This window comes from Ursus arctos, chromosome X (assembly GCF_023065955.2).
Source record: "Ursus arctos isolate Adak ecotype North America chromosome X, UrsArc2.0, whole genome shotgun sequence".
Taxonomy (NCBI): domain Eukaryota; kingdom Metazoa; phylum Chordata; class Mammalia; order Carnivora; family Ursidae; genus Ursus; species Ursus arctos.
In genome coordinates, this window is record NC_079873.1 from 92,798,674 (window position 1) to 92,817,302 (window position 18,629).

Sequence of the window (18,629 nt, forward strand, 5' to 3'; positions counted from 1 at the left end):
ATTACAGCCCGAACTGTGAGTGCGCCTGTCTTGTAAAAATTTTGCATGCTCATTCTACATGACAAAAGAATTGTTCACATTTGTTAAGAATAAAATCTTAGTAAGAATAAAATGCTCTTGCTAGCATGATCACATATTACTAAATAATAAATATGGTATTTTAATGTTAAGGTAATTTTGGATTATTTTTATAAATGGGTTTTACATTTCATTGTACTGCAGATTCAAATCTTGAATACAGTTTATCAGATGAATATTGCAAGCATCACTTCTTGGTTGGTTTACTTCTGAGGGAAACCGCCATTGCCCTTCAAGACAATTATGAGATCAGATATACAGCTATTTCTGTCGTAAAGAATCTTTTGATAAAACATGCATTTGACACTAGATACCAACACAAGGTAAGGACGGCCCTCTAATCAGTATCACGTTGGTAAATTTCTGCTAAGATTTTACATTAAAGATGACGTGCTCAGTAAGGAACATAAGAAGAGCATTGATGAACTTATTTTTATAAATAACATTTGTTTCGGTGTTAAGTGATTAGGTTTTAAAAATACTGTTGAGGGGCGCCTGGGTGGCACAGCGGTTAGGCGTCTGCCTTCGGCTCAGGGCGTGATCCTGGCGATCTGGGATCGAGCCCCACATCAGGCTCCTCCGCTATGAGCCTGCTTCTTCCTCTCCCACTCCCCCTGCTTGTGTTCCCTCTCTCGCTGGCTGTCTCTATCTCTGTCGAATAAATAAATAAAATCTTTAAAAAAATAAATAAATAAATAAATAAATAAATAAATAAAAATACTGTTAACTATTGACGAAAAACACCGGTTTCTCAAATCGTGTGTAAAGAACAACATAACTGCCTCATGAGTCATTACATAAGCTAATTAGGCTTTTTAAAAAATCATATACGGTTGTAGCCATGTGGACGTCTTCAAATATATTTCTTAGTATACCTCCTCAAATATATATCCCTAAATCAATTATATTATCGATTAAGTGATTGATAGTAAGATATGTTCACTATGTCAAATATGAAATAAGTAATATGAAGATTTTCTTCTTACTGAAAAAATGTGGGTGTGGCTCTAAACCTCATAGACATTGTACATTGTGTGTGTGTGAAGGCCATAGCTGCGGTTGCTGTTTGCTGCACCTTTAACATATATACGCAGGGGACGCCTGGGGGGTTCAGTTGGTTAAGCGTCTGCCTTCGGCTCAGGTCATGATCCCAGGATCCTGGGATCCAGCCCCGCATCGGGCTCCCTGCTCAGCGAGAAGCCTGCTTCTCCCTCTCCCTCTGCCTGCCGTTCCCCTTGCTTGCGCTTTCTCTCTCTCCGTCAAATAAAATCTTAAAAAAAAAAGTTGAAAAAAACCCATATATATTCAGATCTTATTAACATTAAACCCTATGGGCTAAAAAATGTAGATTGCAAACTCTGTGGATTTAGAATAACCTAACTTACGTACCTAGAATCAAATGGCTCAAGGTAACGTCATATTATTTCATAATTAATATTTTGTCCTTTGGTTTTTACATTCAAATACGAATAAAAACTAGGGTATCCTTTTTTACTGTCATTGCTTTGGAAGGCGTACTGGAGACAGAGCGTATTCTTTTTCTATAGCATTCCCGTTTGTCCTTGATAAGCAGAAGGTGCCTGCCAGCTACCTCCAGTTATATTTCTTTAATTCCTAAGTGGTTTTTTTACTTACACATTTTGCCAGTTTTCGTCACGTGATTCTACCTTAAAGTAGATTTGAACTCAGTGTTAAGATGTTATTTGTTCCTTGCCACTGTTTGCATGGGTTTCTGGCACGTTATAACAATAATAACATATTCCCATTGCTCCGTCATGTGCTATTTTCATTTTTGTGTGTGAATGTCGATGTTGACGTAACACAAGGTAACGAGTATCATGTATCTAAATGAAAGGCTATCTCAAAGGGCAGCCATTCCACCCCAGCTTTGTCAAACCTTTAAAACTGCCAGTTACCCCTGGGTTCTGGTGAGCTGCTGCTTATGCCTCGTAGTGCAAGAAAGGATCTTAGGCAATGTGGCAGAAAATGTCTCTAGCCATGATTTCAAAGGATTCCTGGGAAAAGCACCAAATGAACTTCCCCTCCCAGAAGCAGGAAGGTGTGTTCTTTACCTCTGCCTCTTCAGATGAAAGTGCAGGAACATGGGATTTCACGGGTGTCTTATCTAGAGGTAGAATTTGAAATATTTTCTAGCACATATTTGGACATTATTTCCTTTTTAAAATTCTGAGATGTTACAGTACACACACACACACACACACACACACACACATAACTCTTGTTATCTGTAAAAGTTCAACACTATGCCTACTTGAGTATTTGAGGTTTGGGAGTGTGGGAAAGATTGAAACGCCAAACTCATTACCCCTTCGGTGACTTCTAAAGCCCTTTTCTCTTTGTTCAAAAGCTTTAAACAGCTATTAAATGAGTATGGGATTCCCTCTGCTAGAACCTGGCTTCATGGGCCTGGTTAACCAAGGCTTTAATTCCTTTCGCTGTTGGGTCCAAAGAATTCACAGGTGGCCTGAGTAAGGGGTCATTTGTCAAATACATTCAAGTAAAACATGTTCGCCATTAATGGTGACGCCAAGGTAAGGGTAGAGATGGACGCTTTAGGCTTCCAGTGTTTTTATTGGGTCCCCCGAAGTGACCCCAAATAAATATACAGTCAAGGAAAAAAAATGCTTCCTATGGAAAGGCTGCTTTTGAGATACCCTAGTCATACCCCCCAACCGTGTTGCTACTCTTCGGCCCCTCCTCTAATGAAATTATCAGGGTGTCACTCGTCCCTATTATGTGCTACTCGTAAACTGCTTTGGGAGATCTAACTTGTTAGAATGACTCTGAGACCTCTTCTCTACTCAGAACACAAATGTCCAGTGACTGATGTTTGCCCCGAGGTCTGTATCTGTTCCTGTAGCCACTGCAAGAGATGGCCACACCTAAGAGAATTGCACTTTTAACTTGGGCCGTGAGCAAATTTTTTTCCATTCTCCCCCCTGCACTGCTCCCCACCTTCCCACCATTTTTTTTTTGGTAATCCATGTACATGGTTAAAAAATGCCTCTCTCCCATTTCCTTTTTTTATTTTTATGTTCAGTTAGCCACTGTATTTCTCTCCCATTTCATCCCAATTCATCTCTCCAGCAGTAGCTACTCTTATCAGTTTCATATACATACTTTGGGCATGCACAAGCCCATATAGATATATATACATACATATATATAGGGAACCATTTTGCATTTTTCTTTTGTTTTACTTAATACATCCTGAAGATTGGATGTACCACTTAAAAAAGTCTGCATATTATTCCATCATACGGATATACCTCGTTTTATTTTATTTATTTATTTTTTAAGTAGGCTCCACACCCAACGTGGGGCTTGAACGCACAACCCTGAGATCAAGAGTCGCACGCTGAGCCAGCCAGGCGCCCCTGGATAATGCCTTATTTTAAACTGTCTTCTAGTAATACATTCTTAGGTTGTTTTCTGTCTTTTGCGCAGGCAGAGCTTAATATGTTTTACACTGTATGTTTTCCCGTGTTCCTGTTCCCCTGAGAGAGTTGTAGTGTCTCCTTTCCTAGTGAACACTATCGAACACAGCAGACTCCTATCTAGAAGCTATAGTGTTAATAATAGCAGCTAAAATTTATTGAGGACTCGCTACATGTCAGACACTATATTAAATACCTCACCTGAATTAATATCATTATTATTATCCCCATTTTACGGAAAAGAAAGCAGCGGCTCAGTGATTTGATCACAGTCAAGGACCAGCAGCAGGAGACTGGGAATTCATACATGTATAAGGTCCAAAATCTGTGTTCTTAGCCGTGAGACCGTAGTGCCTGTCAAATCCAAAGTGAAACACTGAAACACTAGAGAACTGCCAAAACAGGGTGACCACGATGGGGAAAAGTCTTGAAACCAAAGCCACGTGAAGAATAAAGGAAAGTCATTCGGGCCGCTTAGCCTTGCGAAGAATGGATTAAGCTGATCCGTGGTAACAGCTTAACTGGAGAGTTGCCATGTACAGTTAGGAAGTGGCCTGACTCCCTGTAGTCCCAGAGCACAGAGCTAAAGGACCCTTCTAACAGAACCCAGGAGAAGGCTGGAGTGTGAAAGTGAACCATTTGTCAGGGATGCAGGGAAGGGCCATTCCTGCCTTGGGCGGGAAGTTGGACTCGATCGTTGGTTCTCAGACCTCTGTGCCCATCAGCACAAGCTGGGGCAGAGTCCCAGAAATAATGAACAGTATGAAAAATTGTTCAACCTGAATAACAAATGCAAATTCAAGCAACAAGGAAGTACTATTGATCTTCTGTATTCTGTACGTTGACTCTTGAGCCCTAGAGGCCTCTCTAAGTCTCCAGAAAAAACCTCCTGAAGTCATGAAATGTGAAGGGCAACTTTTATGCCATTACATCCACTGTTTTTGCTGACTCGAGTGTATGTACGTGTCGGGTGAGGAATGTCTAGAGCTGAGAGAAGCAATAAATATATTTTCATATAAGAGGTACCGCGTTAAGACTACTAGTGGCCAGGAGATAAATAAATACATTTATTTACAAATATATCAGTCTCCTAAGTCTTAAACAATTGACTCAAGGGGCCAAGGTCGCATTATCTTAATCGCTTTGGTGAAAACAACAACAACAAAAAATGTTTCTTGAAAGAATAGAGTGACTCACCTTTTTTTTTTAAAAGATTTGAAAGAGAGAGAGAGAGCTCATGGGAGCACAAGCAGGGGGAGGGGCAGAGGGAGAGGACCAGCAGACTCTACGCTGAGTAGGGAGCCCCATGCAGGGCTCGATCCCAGGACCCCAAAATCCTGACCTGAGCCGAAACCAGGAGTCTGGCCGCCCAACTGACTGAGCCAGCCAGGCACCCCAGTAACTCACCATTTTTTCACTTCTTCCATCGACTCATCTATTCCGCTAAGCTGTATTGAGCATCTCCCGTCTGCCCGGGCACTGGGGTTGAAGCGGTGAACAAGACAGGCATGATCCCTGTGCTCATGAAAACTCAACCCTCGCTGGACTTGAAGAACAGGACTGATATCATCTGCTTTCTAGGTCCACTGCTATTTTTAACAGAATGAACTTTTGCCTTTTACTTTATGTCGTTCCTGAGGGATGTGATTCGACTCCGTATCGTGTGTAAATCCAAATACCAAGAAAGTTCTGTGGCTATGGGTTCGGAGGCTTATAAGCATAGACAGCCTCATGCTTCACTAATTTGCTGCGGGTTTTAGTCCACTTTGAGCCTTGAAACTGATAGATGGGGCCAGCTTTATGTGTGATGTGGACATAGTATATACCTACTAAGCTTTGGATAATTACTTTTCAGAACCAACAGGCCAAAATTGCGCAACTGTACCTGCCGTTTGTTGGACTGCTCTTGGACAACATACAGCGGCTAGCAGGCCGCGACACCTTGTACTCCTGTGCAGGCACGCCTAACTCTGTAAGTAGTGACGTGCTTCCACTGGCGTTTCATCCCATTCCATTGACTGCGTTTGGAATTGTGGTCATAGGCTGTATGGTCTCTACCTTAATCATTACTTTTCATTCCATTTTTACAGTTAATACTTTTTTTCTAGAACAGTGACTCAGAGCCACCAGGTGCCCCTGCTTCTCCTACTTTAATGTGCATACTGATCAACTGGGGGTTTTGTTAAAACCGAGACTCTAACTCGGTAGGCCTGTGGTGGAGTTTGAGACTGTGCGTTTCTAACACACTTTGGCCTGCTTCTGGTCCAAGGACCACACTCTGAGTAACAAGGTCCGAGAGAATACCAAGAATCCCTTGCACCCAGTGTTGTAAGATTTACTTTACCTTCACACTCAACCTGAAAACTGAAGGAAGGATTCTTCACTTCCAAAGTGTGAGGCACCGGGGGGAAACTGTATGCCTTTGCTTCTCCCTTCCTGGGACAGCCTCCTTTTAGCTCTTCTGTGAGTTGCTTTTAGCTCAGCACAACTGGTCTGTGCTTTTTTCTCCCTTTAGAATCTTAGTGTTAAAAGGAACTTCAGAGGGTGACCAGTCTCCCATTTGGCAAAACAACATTTTGCCTTTGTAATAATTAAAACTCTCCTTCTCCCGTTAGACCTAAAAGGTTTTCTTATCTACTTGTCCCAGTTTTGCCTTCTTAGAGATCCAGAGCACACATCTGTTCCCACCTCCACGTGATACCCCTTGCACGAGTGCCTTCTAAGTTTTTCTCCCGACCAGGTATCTCCACTTCATCTTTTGTCCTTCCCAAACCCTTGACAATCTTGGTTACGCTCTTCTGGATATGCTCCCTTTTACCAGTCGCCCTATTAAAGTGTGTGCTATGCTTTGTAGTCTGCCCAGAGGGACTATCAAGTCCTGCCCTGCCCTCACTCCGTGTTCCGAACGGCCCAGGATCACCTTCCCGCTTTCCGAGGTTCAACTGCGTCCTTTACACCTCCCTTTGGAAATTACCCCTATCAAATGTCCTAGTCGATTCGTCCAGGCAGCCTGGGGTTCCCGAGAAAGCTGCTTTTAAGCCTCCCTGCTGGCTTTATTGCCTAAAGCTCCCGATTTGGGACATCAGCTAAATGTGGGTGCTGCATTATCTCCCTGGGTTTTAGGCTGGTCTTTTTCACAATCGCAGTAACTCACGCTTACGCTCCCTCCACAACATTCAACAGTGAGATGTGGAAGTATTTTACTTCTCTGTTCTTTCTTCTGTAGCTCAAATTCATCTAGGGCTTCTGGTCACACCCCTCCTAGCATTCAAGGAGGATTACTGAGCCATGATGGGACTGCAACCGTTGCCGCTTTTACCAGGCATCTAGGGTTCTGCTACTCGGCCAGAGGTCCTGCTTGCAAAGTACACTAGTGCCCCGTTTTTAAAGAGACGTCACCTAAATGCCAACGGTGATACCTGGTCCAGACTTTCACAGTGAGCTTCGTTTAGAGTTAGGGTGCCCTCTCATTCTGTTAATTCCGATTTCTCATCCTCGTGTACAGATTTGTTGAAATGACAGACGTGTCACATTGTGTTACAGGCATCCAGGGATGAGTTTGCATGTGGCTTCACTTCACCTACAAATAGAGGGAGTCTGAGCGCTGACAAAGACACTGGTAATTAAGTCCTTTCAAGATTATACATTGCATAGTTGTGTAGGAAGGCACCGTGTACTGCTCTGTATTTTCGAAATACGTCATCGTAACAACTCTACATAGCATGGTCTCTTCTGAAGTTTAATTAAATCTGACTCACACTTGCAGCCACTTTTTTTTTTTTTTTTTTTTTTTTTTTTGCTTAAGTTTCCTTATCTAAGCTTGTTTAAAATGTAGCTTTGGTATATTGACAAAATAAAGTCTAATGAGAAGAACACTGGTTTCCGATCCTATCTGTCTCCGTCTTAGCCAAGACACTTCCCTTTTCTGGGCCCAAGTTTCCTTATCTGTAAAACTCGCTCTCAAATTGTGTGGCTTTCATTTATTACTTCCGGGGAACCTCTTGTAGTTTCATACGTAGTGAACTATTTCAAGTGGTTTAAAAAAGTGGTGTTTTGATATAAAATAGAAACTTCACATTTTAGAAGACCAAGATCTATTCCCTAAAATCTATCTTTCAATTAACCCAGTACTTATTTTTAAAAATATTCTTTGACTATTCTTCTGGTTGTTAACAAGGACTTGGCTTTTTCCAGCTTATGGGGCTTTTCAAAATGGACATGGAATCAAGAGGGAGGATTCAAGAGGTTCCCTCATCCCAGAAGGAGCAACAGGATTTCCAGATCAGAGCGGAACTGTTGAAAATGTAAGAACCTAAATATGAGGGGTAGCCCTAGGGATATGCTAGGCTACAATAGTCTGTCTTTTTAGATAAATAAAAGGCTCTCTACCCTCCTGTAGTCTGTCTGGATCTGTAAAAAGCACCCCATAATTCTTGGATGTTGCCGTGGTTGCTTCCTGTCATGGCAGCTGCTACTTGGATATTTAAAACTGTTTATGGAGGATAAGGCATTCATCATTAAGAGTTCTAACTTTGAATACCTCCTTTAATCCTCGTACACTGTAACCTGTTCTAGAGAGGGAAGGTTCAAGTTTAAAATATCTAATGCACCTTGTCATTTAAATCCCTTCTTGGCAGGGTTAATTCAGCCTTTCATTCTTTTGTAAGAGTAGTTAACATGGGAGAAAAAAAAATTAAGCCTCCAAATTGATGATCTCAGCATCCCATCATCACTTAATCAGAATATATTCTCTAACATTAAAATTTGGGATATGTCTTCCTTGAGACAGAGAAACCTCATTTTATTTTATTTTCATTTTGAGACAAAGGAAGAGCAAGTGGTGGGGGTGGGGGTGGGGGAGCGGCAGAGGGAGAGGGGGGGAGAGAGACTCTTAAGCAGGCTCTACACGCAGCACAGAGCCCAATGTGGGGCTCGATCTCACGACCCTGAGGTCACGACCTGAGCCGAAAAAAAGTCAGACGCTTAACCCCCTGAGCCACCCAGGCTCCTGAGAAACTTAATTTTTTAAAAAAGATTTTATTTATTTATGTGACAGAGAGAGCGAGAGAACTCAAGCAGGGGGAGCAGTAGAAGGAGAGGGAGAAGCAGGCTCCCCACTGAGCAGGGAGCCCAATGTGGGGTTCGATCCCAGGACCCTGGGATCATGACCTGAGCCTGAGGCAGACGCTTAACCCTCTGAGCCACCCAGGCGCCCTGAGAAACTTCATTTTAGACCAATAAAGCTGTGTCATGCTGCTACGTAGATTCACAGAATCATATAAAATTAGGGTTGGAAGGCGCATAAAAATAATAAATTCCCACTCATTTGTGAATGAGAACTGAGGCTGTGACTTAGGACAACCACACAGCTATGGCAGGCCAGACCTGCATCCGGGTTTTCTGATTCCAGCAATGTTTCTCCTATATCGTGGCTTTCTTAGCATGCATCAGAATCACCTGGGGGGGCTTAATAAAAACAGATGGCTGGCCCTCACCCCCCGAGTTTCTGATTCAGTCTGGGATGGGGCCTGCTAATTTGTATTTCCAAGTTCCCAGGTGGTGCTGATGCTGCTGGTTGGGAACCGCCCCTTGAGAACCACTGGAATATACTTCCTTGAGGCTTGGGGTAAATAGTAATTTATTCACAAAGGTTCCTGTTTTACATCATTTAGAATTCTGTCAACAGACACTACCCTAGGTAAGGCAGATAAAGAACAAAGAAGCTAAATGACTTGCTAATAATCACATAGCTAGCAAACATTCAGAACCTAGGTGTTTTGCTCCAAGTGAAAGTTTGTTCTTAGTAAATCCTGGTTTTGTAAATGCGTATCTCCAGCCCAGTTTAGCTCAGCTGTGGAAGAACTGGCTTTTAATAAGGTAAATTCTTTAGATTAATACTCTATTCATATAAATCCCCAAATAAGTCAGATCTTGTCATGCTTAACAACTGATATTTTAACAAGTCATTAAAAGGAACATCACTAGTTTGTAGAAGCTGTAGTTTTAAATTATTACTGGATTCTTCATCATGTAATTATCTTGTAATATTAGCCCTTTTTAAGAAATACAGATTTCCTGACCTATTATTTGTAGGTTGGATTTTAATTAATAAACTCTGAAAGACTCAAATTGAAAGAGCTTAAAATGTTTCTGTGCTTCCATATACCTTAGTTAAGTTCCTCCTCCATGTACCAGCTATTTTTCCTGGAATAGTCACATATGGTTTAATTTTTTACTACTACTAAAACACATTACAGGAATGAAACACACTGTTATCTTGGTGAAGACCCCCAGGTAATTTCTAGTGGCGGTGCTCTGTGCGGTAGCAACAAAGAATGATTCCGCTCTTTTACCTTCCAAGTGGGATAGAAAATTTGGATTTAGGCTTAGAATTTTCCCAAACAGGACTAATGATGCAAATAGTTATTGAGTTAAAGGCTATGGGAAACTATAGTACCAATCTTGTTTGACAAAAGTCCTGTCTTTCTATTACAGACCCGACAGAGTTCCACAAGGAGTAGTGTATCCCAGTATAACCGATTGGATCAGTATGAAATCAGAAGCCTCTTAATGTGCTACTTGTATATAGTAAAAATGATTTCTGAAGGTGAGTTACCAGCTTATGAAGCATGGTCTCTACTTGACATCCGCCCTCACAGGTTCATGCAACCAGTATTTGATCATCACCTGTATGTAAAACACGGGCACATTAGAAACAGATCGTTGAAGACTCTGGCCTTAAAACGTTCCTCTACTTCTAACTTAAAATAGGTTCATTTGGGTCATACAGGTTTGATTCTTTGAACTATTTTTTTAATTATGTTATGTTAGTCACCATACAGTACATCCCTAGTTTTTGATGTAATGTTCCAGGATTCATTACTTGCGTATAACACCCAGTGCACCATGCAATACGTGCCCTCCTTACTACCCATCACCGGTCTATCCCATTCCCCCACCCCCTCCCCTCTGAAGCCCTCAGTTTGTCTCCTGGAGTCCATAGTCTCTCATGTTCATGAACTATTTTTTTTTTAATTTAAAAATTGATTTCTAAAATGAAACAGTAGTTTTAAAAGTGCTAAACGTATTTTTTTCATGCAGAGCTTATATGCATTAAATGACCAATGTAAACAGAAGGAAATAATAACTAGAAGTCTTATTTAAGACTTTAGCTTTTATTTGACCCAGGATTTGGAAAACCAAAAGCAAACAGAAAGACAGGAAGGGTTCTCTGAGGGTCGGGAACGCCGCTGTTATCTTCGTAGGCCAGCGCACAGCACTGTGTGGTGTCAGGCTGTTCTCCAGGCTCCAGGTTTTCCCCCTTAGCATACGGTTGTATTCTTTACTAGGATTACCAGTTCTTGATATGATAGAATAACCAAAGGGTTTTCATAAACTGTGTGTCCTCTGGAAGTCAAATCAGAAGGTTATCTTATTCCCAAATATCACATTTACTTACACAACTCCTTCCCTCTTCTTCCTTTTCTCAATATTTTTACTAAAAAAACATGTATGCAGGAACGAAGAACATAAAAGCACCTGGGTTCTGATTATCGTAATCATTATATTTTACTTATTTTCTATTTTTTGCTTTATTTTAAATATTTTTGTTTTTAAATATTTTTAAATATTTTTAAATATTTTTAAATACTTTATTTTTAAATATACTTAAACATGTTTAAATATTCTATTTTAAATATTTTAAATATTTTTGTGTTTAAATATTTTTGTATTTAAATATTTTAAATATTTAAATCTTTTAAATAAGGCAAGCTATAAAAACATTAAATAATTTGATAATTATCAGGGACCTTAAAAATAGCTATATATGAATAATAAATTCTAGAATATATTAATAAAACAATAGAAAAACAGCTATAATCCTTAAATTCTAAGACTATATAATTTAGAGTAAAAGTCAAAGATTATATTGAGACTATATGATGTACCTCCCTGTTTTGGTAAAGAAAGAAAGAAAGGGAGATCATTTTTAACCCCGGTGGTATTTCATTCTGAGAGATAGTGGATCAGTCAGCCACAGCTCACTGTTTTTGTCTTCCTACAAGGTGAAAAGTGGGCAAACATGGAAAGTGACTGCTAATGTGTACGGGGTTTCTTTTTAAGGTGATGAAAATATTCTAAAACTGGGGTGATGGTTTTACAACTCTTTGAAAATACTATAAACTATTGTGTTGTGCACTATGTAAATGGGTTTTCTGGCACATGAATTCTCTTAGTAAATTTGTTTTAAAAAAAAAGGCCTAAGAGACACCTGGAAAAAAAAAAAAACAGAAAAAAAAAGTCGTTGAATACCACCACCACAGCCCAGGGAAATTAAGTTGGGGGCAGGAGGAGAAAAAAAGGAGGGGGTGGGGAAAGGAGTGGGGGGAAATGCACTGCTACTTCTCCTCTCCTCCACTCCAGTAGAATGCTTGTGCACACACGTGCATACACAGGCACACGTGCATGCGTGCACAAGCAAACACACTCTCACGCCATATACTGTGATAACCAGGGACAAGTCTCTGGCTGCTTTTTTAATGTCATGGATAAGACCATAACTGCTTTGTTTCTTGAGAACTTCACGGTTCTGTTCCTCTTCTAAATGTTGACCTTGCTTGCTGAATATTTGGTTTTTTGCTCTTTAGGTTTTTCTTCTGCTCTTGCTTTTTGATTTTTAAAAGCACATTTTTAATAACTAGTATATAGTCCGTGTCACATCTCCTCTTTATCTTTTGTACATGTAAAGTCATATTCATTTTATTCTGAAAAAATCTGCTTCTGGATCTTTCTCAATGGATGCATTCTAGTTACTTTGTCTTGTCTGGTAAATATTTTAGTCACTCTATATGCATTTAAATGTTGAACTTTTGTAAGTCCACACTCTTCAGGTCCTCGCTTGGCTTTTTTATTGGTTCATAAACAGTAGTAACTTAATTTCAACAAAAAGATGGCAGACCTCTACACTTTTATATGGAAGTAGAGGGATTCTAAAGAATGAATTTCCTTCTCTATTTGTGGCTCTATTCTATTAACTGGCAATAATTCACTGTTTCAAAGTCTTAGTCATTTGCCAAACTTTTTTTGTTCTTATTATCTTATTATTTCCTGAGAAATGGAATCAGAGTCAGGGGTAATCAGTTACACAGTCTGAATTGACAGGAAGACTGTCCTCTCATAAAAGAAAAGCATCTTCCTTGAGAGGATGAGGGAAAGCTACTTTCCCCCTCTTCCTGGCTGTATTCTGGCTTTTCTCTTTATTGCAGACCCCGAGATGGAACTTTGGGTATCACCTTGTGGCTTATCGGCATCATACCCTGTACCTGTAGGTTTATTAGCATTCTTCACAGTGGATCGTCCAGTGGAAGGTGTCTGGGTGCAATCTCTTACAGAAAACCCAATGTTGTATTTAGCAACACCACTCTTTGATCTTCTTTTCCCACTAGCTTTTAAAGTATAGTCAAAGGGAAATACAGTTACAGGAGGCTTTTCCTTACTCTGTGTAAAAGGGGGAAATGAACTTCCGTTATAATCAGGCATATTGTCTTCTGAAGTTTCAGATATGACTTGAGTAGTGGGGTTTTCTGTGTTAGAAATACTGGAAAGGCTCCAAGAGAAGTCCATCTGAGTTTCACACTTTTGCGAGGACGTCTTCTGTGTGGAGGTCTTCTGGGTGAAGATCTGTTTCCTTTTTGGCTGGCCAAGCTTGTCTTCATGAAGGTTTGAAACGTCTTGAAATCCATGCCCGCTTTGAGGACCAAGTGTAGATGTTACAGGAAAACCTCCAGGTGACTTCTGATGGGCACTGCTCTCTGTGTTAGGCTTAGCGCTATTAGAAGAAATCTTCTGGGAAGAGGTCTCTGGCTCCTCAAAGAGGTCCTGACTATAAAACGGAATCGAAAACTTAGGACTTCGTCGTCGTTCCTTTTGTCCAGATGTCGTCTGTGATTGCTTTATCAATCTGCTAGGCAGATGCACCGGAGTTCCTGGGGAAGGCTCCTTGACCGAAAAAACTGGCACGGACCTTTGAGTACAGGGAACGAAATCCTCATCATCGCTATCAGAAAAAGAAGGGTGAAACTGCTGCTGATTCAGTCTTGCAGAAAGCTTTTTATTTTCTTCTCTTAACCTATTCCTTTCTTCAGTAAGCTCAGCAATAAAGTGAAGATTTTGTTGTTGGATATCATAAAATTCTTGCTGTAGTGTGTTCCTGTAGCTTTCATTCAGCGTACAGCGGTCACATACTTTTGCATTTAATTGATCTCGCAAGTCATGAATGGTGCTGCTAAGGACTTTCTGTTGTTCGGTCAGCTCTTTAATTTTGGTTATGGAGCCCGTCCACCTTCCGTCTGCCAATCGCTCTTTCCTCAAACTGGCTAATTTTGCCTGTAAACGGTGTAGCTCTTTGTCATGAAGCTCTTTTAGCGTGAGCCAGGTTTTTTTAAAATCGTCAGACGACACATCACATACACTAAACCGTAATTTATCTCTTCCTGGAGGTTTCTTACCACCTCCCCTGTCTCCTCCACCCATGTTCCCAGCCTGCATCATGTCTCACCGATTTGGGATTTGGAAACGGTTGAGACGGGCCAGCGGCTTGACAGCGCTACCGCCGCTGCCGAGAAAATGGCGGAGGAGCTGCTGACTAGAGTTAAGCCGCGGCTGGGATGAGGCCTTTACCCCTTTTACAGACCTTCTGCGAAGCTGCCTCTGGGCGCAGGGCTGGCGCAGGGGTGGTTCAGGGATGGGCAGAAAGTCCCGGTGTTTTGGGTGGAAAGGAAGCCCCAGCTGTTTGGCGGGAAGAGCCGATGCGCGAGACCGTTAAGATGGCGCCTTCACGCCAAGCTTCGACGAGAGGCAGAGAGGCCGGAAACCCAGTGGCTTCTGGGGGATCCGGGCTTCTCCGAGCAGCGGGGCAATCCAAGGCAGGAGTGGGGGGAGACTGGAAGTCCCTGCTCGCTTTATTTTTTAAAACAAATCTAATTTGGTGCTATTTTAGCATTTTATTCTTGAGGATCAGCGTTTTGCAAAGTAGCAATACTCGTGGCTTTAAAAACAGTTGGAAGTAAAGTCAAAATCCCTACATTCCTCCCTCCCCTACCCCCCTCCGTTTGGCCAACATTGTCTTGTCTTCCAGCCCTGTCTTGCACCCGTTGTAGCTGGGTGGGCAGTTTTGTCATTTGCCACTTGTGTGATACCTTTAACTTTTTACATTTAAGAGCTACTGGCATCATTAGCTATATCTGAGGAACATAAAAAAGCAATGGACAGGGGCGCCTGTCTGATTCAGTGGGTAGAGCGTGCGACAGGACCTCGGAGTTGAGTTCTAGCCCCACTTTGGGCATTGGTATTACTTAAAAATAAAATCTTTAAAAAAATAAAAAAAGAATGGAGAGTTGAGTGGCAGCAGTATTTTTCTTTCTTTCTTTTTTTTTAATCTCAGTAAATCACTATGTTGGAAGTAAAGAAGCAGGTCAAAAGAGAAGTATATGTGATAGATTTAAGGGACTTTTATATCTGGAATAGTTCGATATATCCATGTGGATATATGGTTAAAAGATAAACAGGCATGTTTTTAAGAGTTTATTTGAGCAAAAAAATTGATTAGAATCAGGTAGCATCCAATCTAGCAGACAGAGAGAAGTCCTGAGGAGCTGTACAAAATGAAAAGACTTTTAGAGGTAGGAGGAAGCTAGAGCAAGGAAGTTTATATAGGGAAAGAAAGTGGGTTGGTTATTGCAAAGTCACTTTTGTTTAGGGGATGCCAGGGCTCTATCAGGCGGCTTACCTTACTAGTGCTGATCAGATGATTCCCAATTGACTGGTTTAAGATTCCATTCCTGGGAGAGCAGAAACTGTAATTGTCTTGGTTTGGTGATGTGGGGCGGAGCATAAGCAACTCCATTTTCATTCAGGCTGTTGTTTTGTTTTTAACTCGCGTGTGTGTGTGTGTGTGTGTGTGTGTGTGTGTGTGTGTGTTTACATACCAGGGCTTTCAGAGTTTATAATGCAAAGGCAAAGAGGAAAAAATAATCTCTTCCCCTAAAGTTTAAAGTTCTCAAACTTTTTGGTTCACAGAGCCCTTTGAATAGCAGGCAAAGGTACTTGACCCTCCATTCCAAAAAATATGCATAAGCACACCATGTTGCATAAAATTTTAGGAGGTTCATTAAAAACCCCAGGTCTCTTTCCCTTCCTCTGTCTTCAGGGATGATATGAAAATTAGTATCAGCCATCCAAAAGAATATTTACAAAGTAAATAAAAATAATTGTTAAAATAATTACAGATAAAGCAATACATTTGGAATTAATTCAAACAAATACAGTGTGTGTATTGAGCTGAGAGTGAGCTGAGAGAGGAGGATGGATGAAACAACTGGCTGTGAGTTGATGGTTGTGGAAACGAGGTTATTGGTACTTTGGGGTGTACTGTGCTATTTACTCTACTTATTTCAAGATCCACCACTTTATTTATTCCATTTTCAGATACTCTCCTAACTTACTGGAATAAAGTGTCTCCTCAGGAGCTCATAAACATTCTCATACTTCTAGAGTAAGTTATATTAATTTATTTTCATAAATTCTCTCCTTATTTGGGGGTTAAACGTTACCTTTTTTCCCCCAACAGCCTATTTGCTAATAGGGTAGGAAATATTCAACTATCTTGGTAGCATCGAGGCTAGCACACCGGTGCTTCATGCAGATGGAAGAAAACATGGAGATGGAATACTTATGATATCAGAGAAATTAGCTAATAATAGACCACCGTTCAGCCCAGCAGCAGTCTCTCTGTGATCTGGAAAACTAGAAGTGGCATCAGCTGTCCAAAAGCATTCATTTGGAGCAGATGCTGGCTTTAATGGAGCAGCTTCAATTACTGGAATTTAGAATTTGTACTCCTTTGTAGAGCTGAGTAATTCTACCAGCTTCAGAAATGCATATATATATATATTTTTTTTTTTTTCAATCTCTATTCCAAGGCGGTTGGGGGAAAATCCAGTCTTGTTTCCTAGGTGGAGGTGGGAAGTTGTCCGATTGTTTGCTGAGCTATCTGTACATCCTTACTGAAAGCTAGAAGAAAAATTAGAATGAAATCTAAGAAATTTTTAGATAAATAGCACACAGGGGCTCCTGGCTGGCTCAGTCGGTAGAACATGTGACTCTTGATCTCGGGGTCATTGAGTTCAAGCCCCACTTTGGGCACTGAGCTTACTTTAAAAAGAAAGAAAGAAAGAACACGCATAAATGATGTTCTTATGTGCATGTCTTTCAAAATAAAAAGAGGATAATCGGCGCATAGTAAAGTCTTCCAGAATTTTGCAGAAAACATCAGCAAACAAAACGGCAGTTACAGTTTTCAAAAACTATGCCAAAATATTTACTCATGAAAATATATGATGTTGGGGGTTTGCTTCAAAAGAAATACAGGAGGTAGGGAGGGTGGAGGGAGAGCAGGACACCTGCTCAGAGTAGAGGATAAACAAGAATGGCCCTAAGTTGATAACCGTTGAAGCTGGTGGGTGCTGGGTACATGGGAGTTTAGTATGCTATCCTCCCAATTTCTGGATGTGTTTGAGATTTTTGATTCATACAAGGTATTTTAATGCCATTATAAAAATATAGCAATTGCTCCAAGTTTTAGGGCTTAAGAAACTTTTTTTTTCTTTTTAGTTATTAATGGCTAAACTGGAGATCTTTGCTATGAAACGTTTTAGAGCACAATGTGGAATCATTTGCATTGACAGGCTTTTTAATGTCGTTAGAATTGTATGCGAAGACATGGAGCTTTTTGTGGCTAAGGTAGTTGTAGCAAATAAATCTAGAAAGCTGTAATATGGCAAACCCACAAGTAGTTACGTGTATATGTCTGTATACCAAAACATATTATTGTAATATGTTTTAAATAGGCCATTCTTTGTAACACGTGAATTTTCAAATATTACTTGTTAAAATGTGAAGCATGGCACTATTTCACTAACGTGCTGTTGTTTTTCTTTCTAGAGTATGTTTGTTTCACTTCAGATATATGGGGAAAAGAAACATCGCAAGGTAATTCCCGCCGCAGTTTCCACTTTTTTTCCTTCTCTTCCAACAGATGGCAGTCTTGATCATGCCACGTAAAACCGAGATTCTTCATTTTGCGATCACATGAAGTTACCTGTGATTTATTTAACATGTTTCAACTCAAACCGTAAATCAAACTAGTGTGAACTGATATATTTTTAAGTTTTCCGAAGGCTAGTGGTTAGCGTGACACGCGGAGTTTCTGTTCTAATCCTAGAACAGATGCTTGTCTTTTCTGAAAGAGGTGAGAAGGGGTTTAGATCCAGGGCAAGGCAGGAAATCATAAAGTGGGGACAACTGCAAGGTCTGCACTTTTATCAACAACCTGTCAATATTGACTTCAGTTGCTAAGGTAAATAGAAATCCGCAACAGCAGCTGGGACACGCATCCTCTATTAGCTGTTTTCTTCTTTCGGCCACCTAAGTCTTAATGAAATAAATACTTCAAAACATGTTTGAGGGACCCTAAGGAAAAGATGCCTCATTTCAATAAGATCTATTTTTGGGGGGTAGAGTTAGGGAGCTCACATAGAGTCCTTTTTTAAAAGTTAAAGTCCATGGCACTTCCAGAAACTAAGCAGGCGCTTTGGGTGGAGTTCCTAGCTGAGTGTCGGCAACATCCCGATAGTGGGTGATTCGGGTGAAGATTCCACTGTCTTTCCCGTGACTCGGAGCCGGCACGGTAACTAGCACCATGAGCCTTAATCTCGACGATTCCGCTGGCTCTCCCACTCTGTTTACTAGAGGACAGACCAACTCTTTTTCTTCCTGAGTTCCCATATGACCCAGCTATAATTTTTTTTAAGGGAATCTTAAAACTGAAGGAAAACAAAAGTTGGCACATGCTAGTAACAGACATGTTGAGTAAACATGTCTGATCCAGGTTTAACTCCAGGCCAGAAACAGATTCGATTGGCATTCCTTCTCGCACACCTAACCCCGGGAGTTCTCCCCACCTCGTTTCCACTCTGAGCAACCCTCTCACTATTTTTCCGGGACTCTCGCCCTTCCTCGCCTTTTGACAAAAGA

The 18,629-nt window shown here is 40.8% G+C and overlaps 1 protein-coding gene across 4 annotated transcripts in view; it reads left to right on the top strand.

Annotated features, from left to right (window-relative positions):
* Window positions 1-18,629, top strand: part of DOCK11 (dedicator of cytokinesis 11) — a 189,510-nt gene that overhangs the window by 111,859 nt on the left and 59,022 nt on the right. For all 4 annotated transcript variants that reach the window (XM_026478872.4, XM_057313809.1, XM_026478874.4 and 1 more), the window contains 7 exons: window positions 223-401; window positions 5,392-5,508; window positions 7,080-7,155; window positions 7,731-7,840; window positions 10,032-10,143; window positions 16,023-16,089; window positions 17,538-17,585. In XM_026478872.4, the coding sequence (XP_026334657.2) occupies window positions 223-401; window positions 5,392-5,508; window positions 7,080-7,155; window positions 7,731-7,840; window positions 10,032-10,143; window positions 16,023-16,089; window positions 17,538-17,585 (709 nt within the window). The remainder of the gene's footprint in view (window positions 1-222; window positions 402-5,391; window positions 5,509-7,079; window positions 7,156-7,730; window positions 7,841-10,031; window positions 10,144-16,022; window positions 16,090-17,537; window positions 17,586-18,629) is intronic.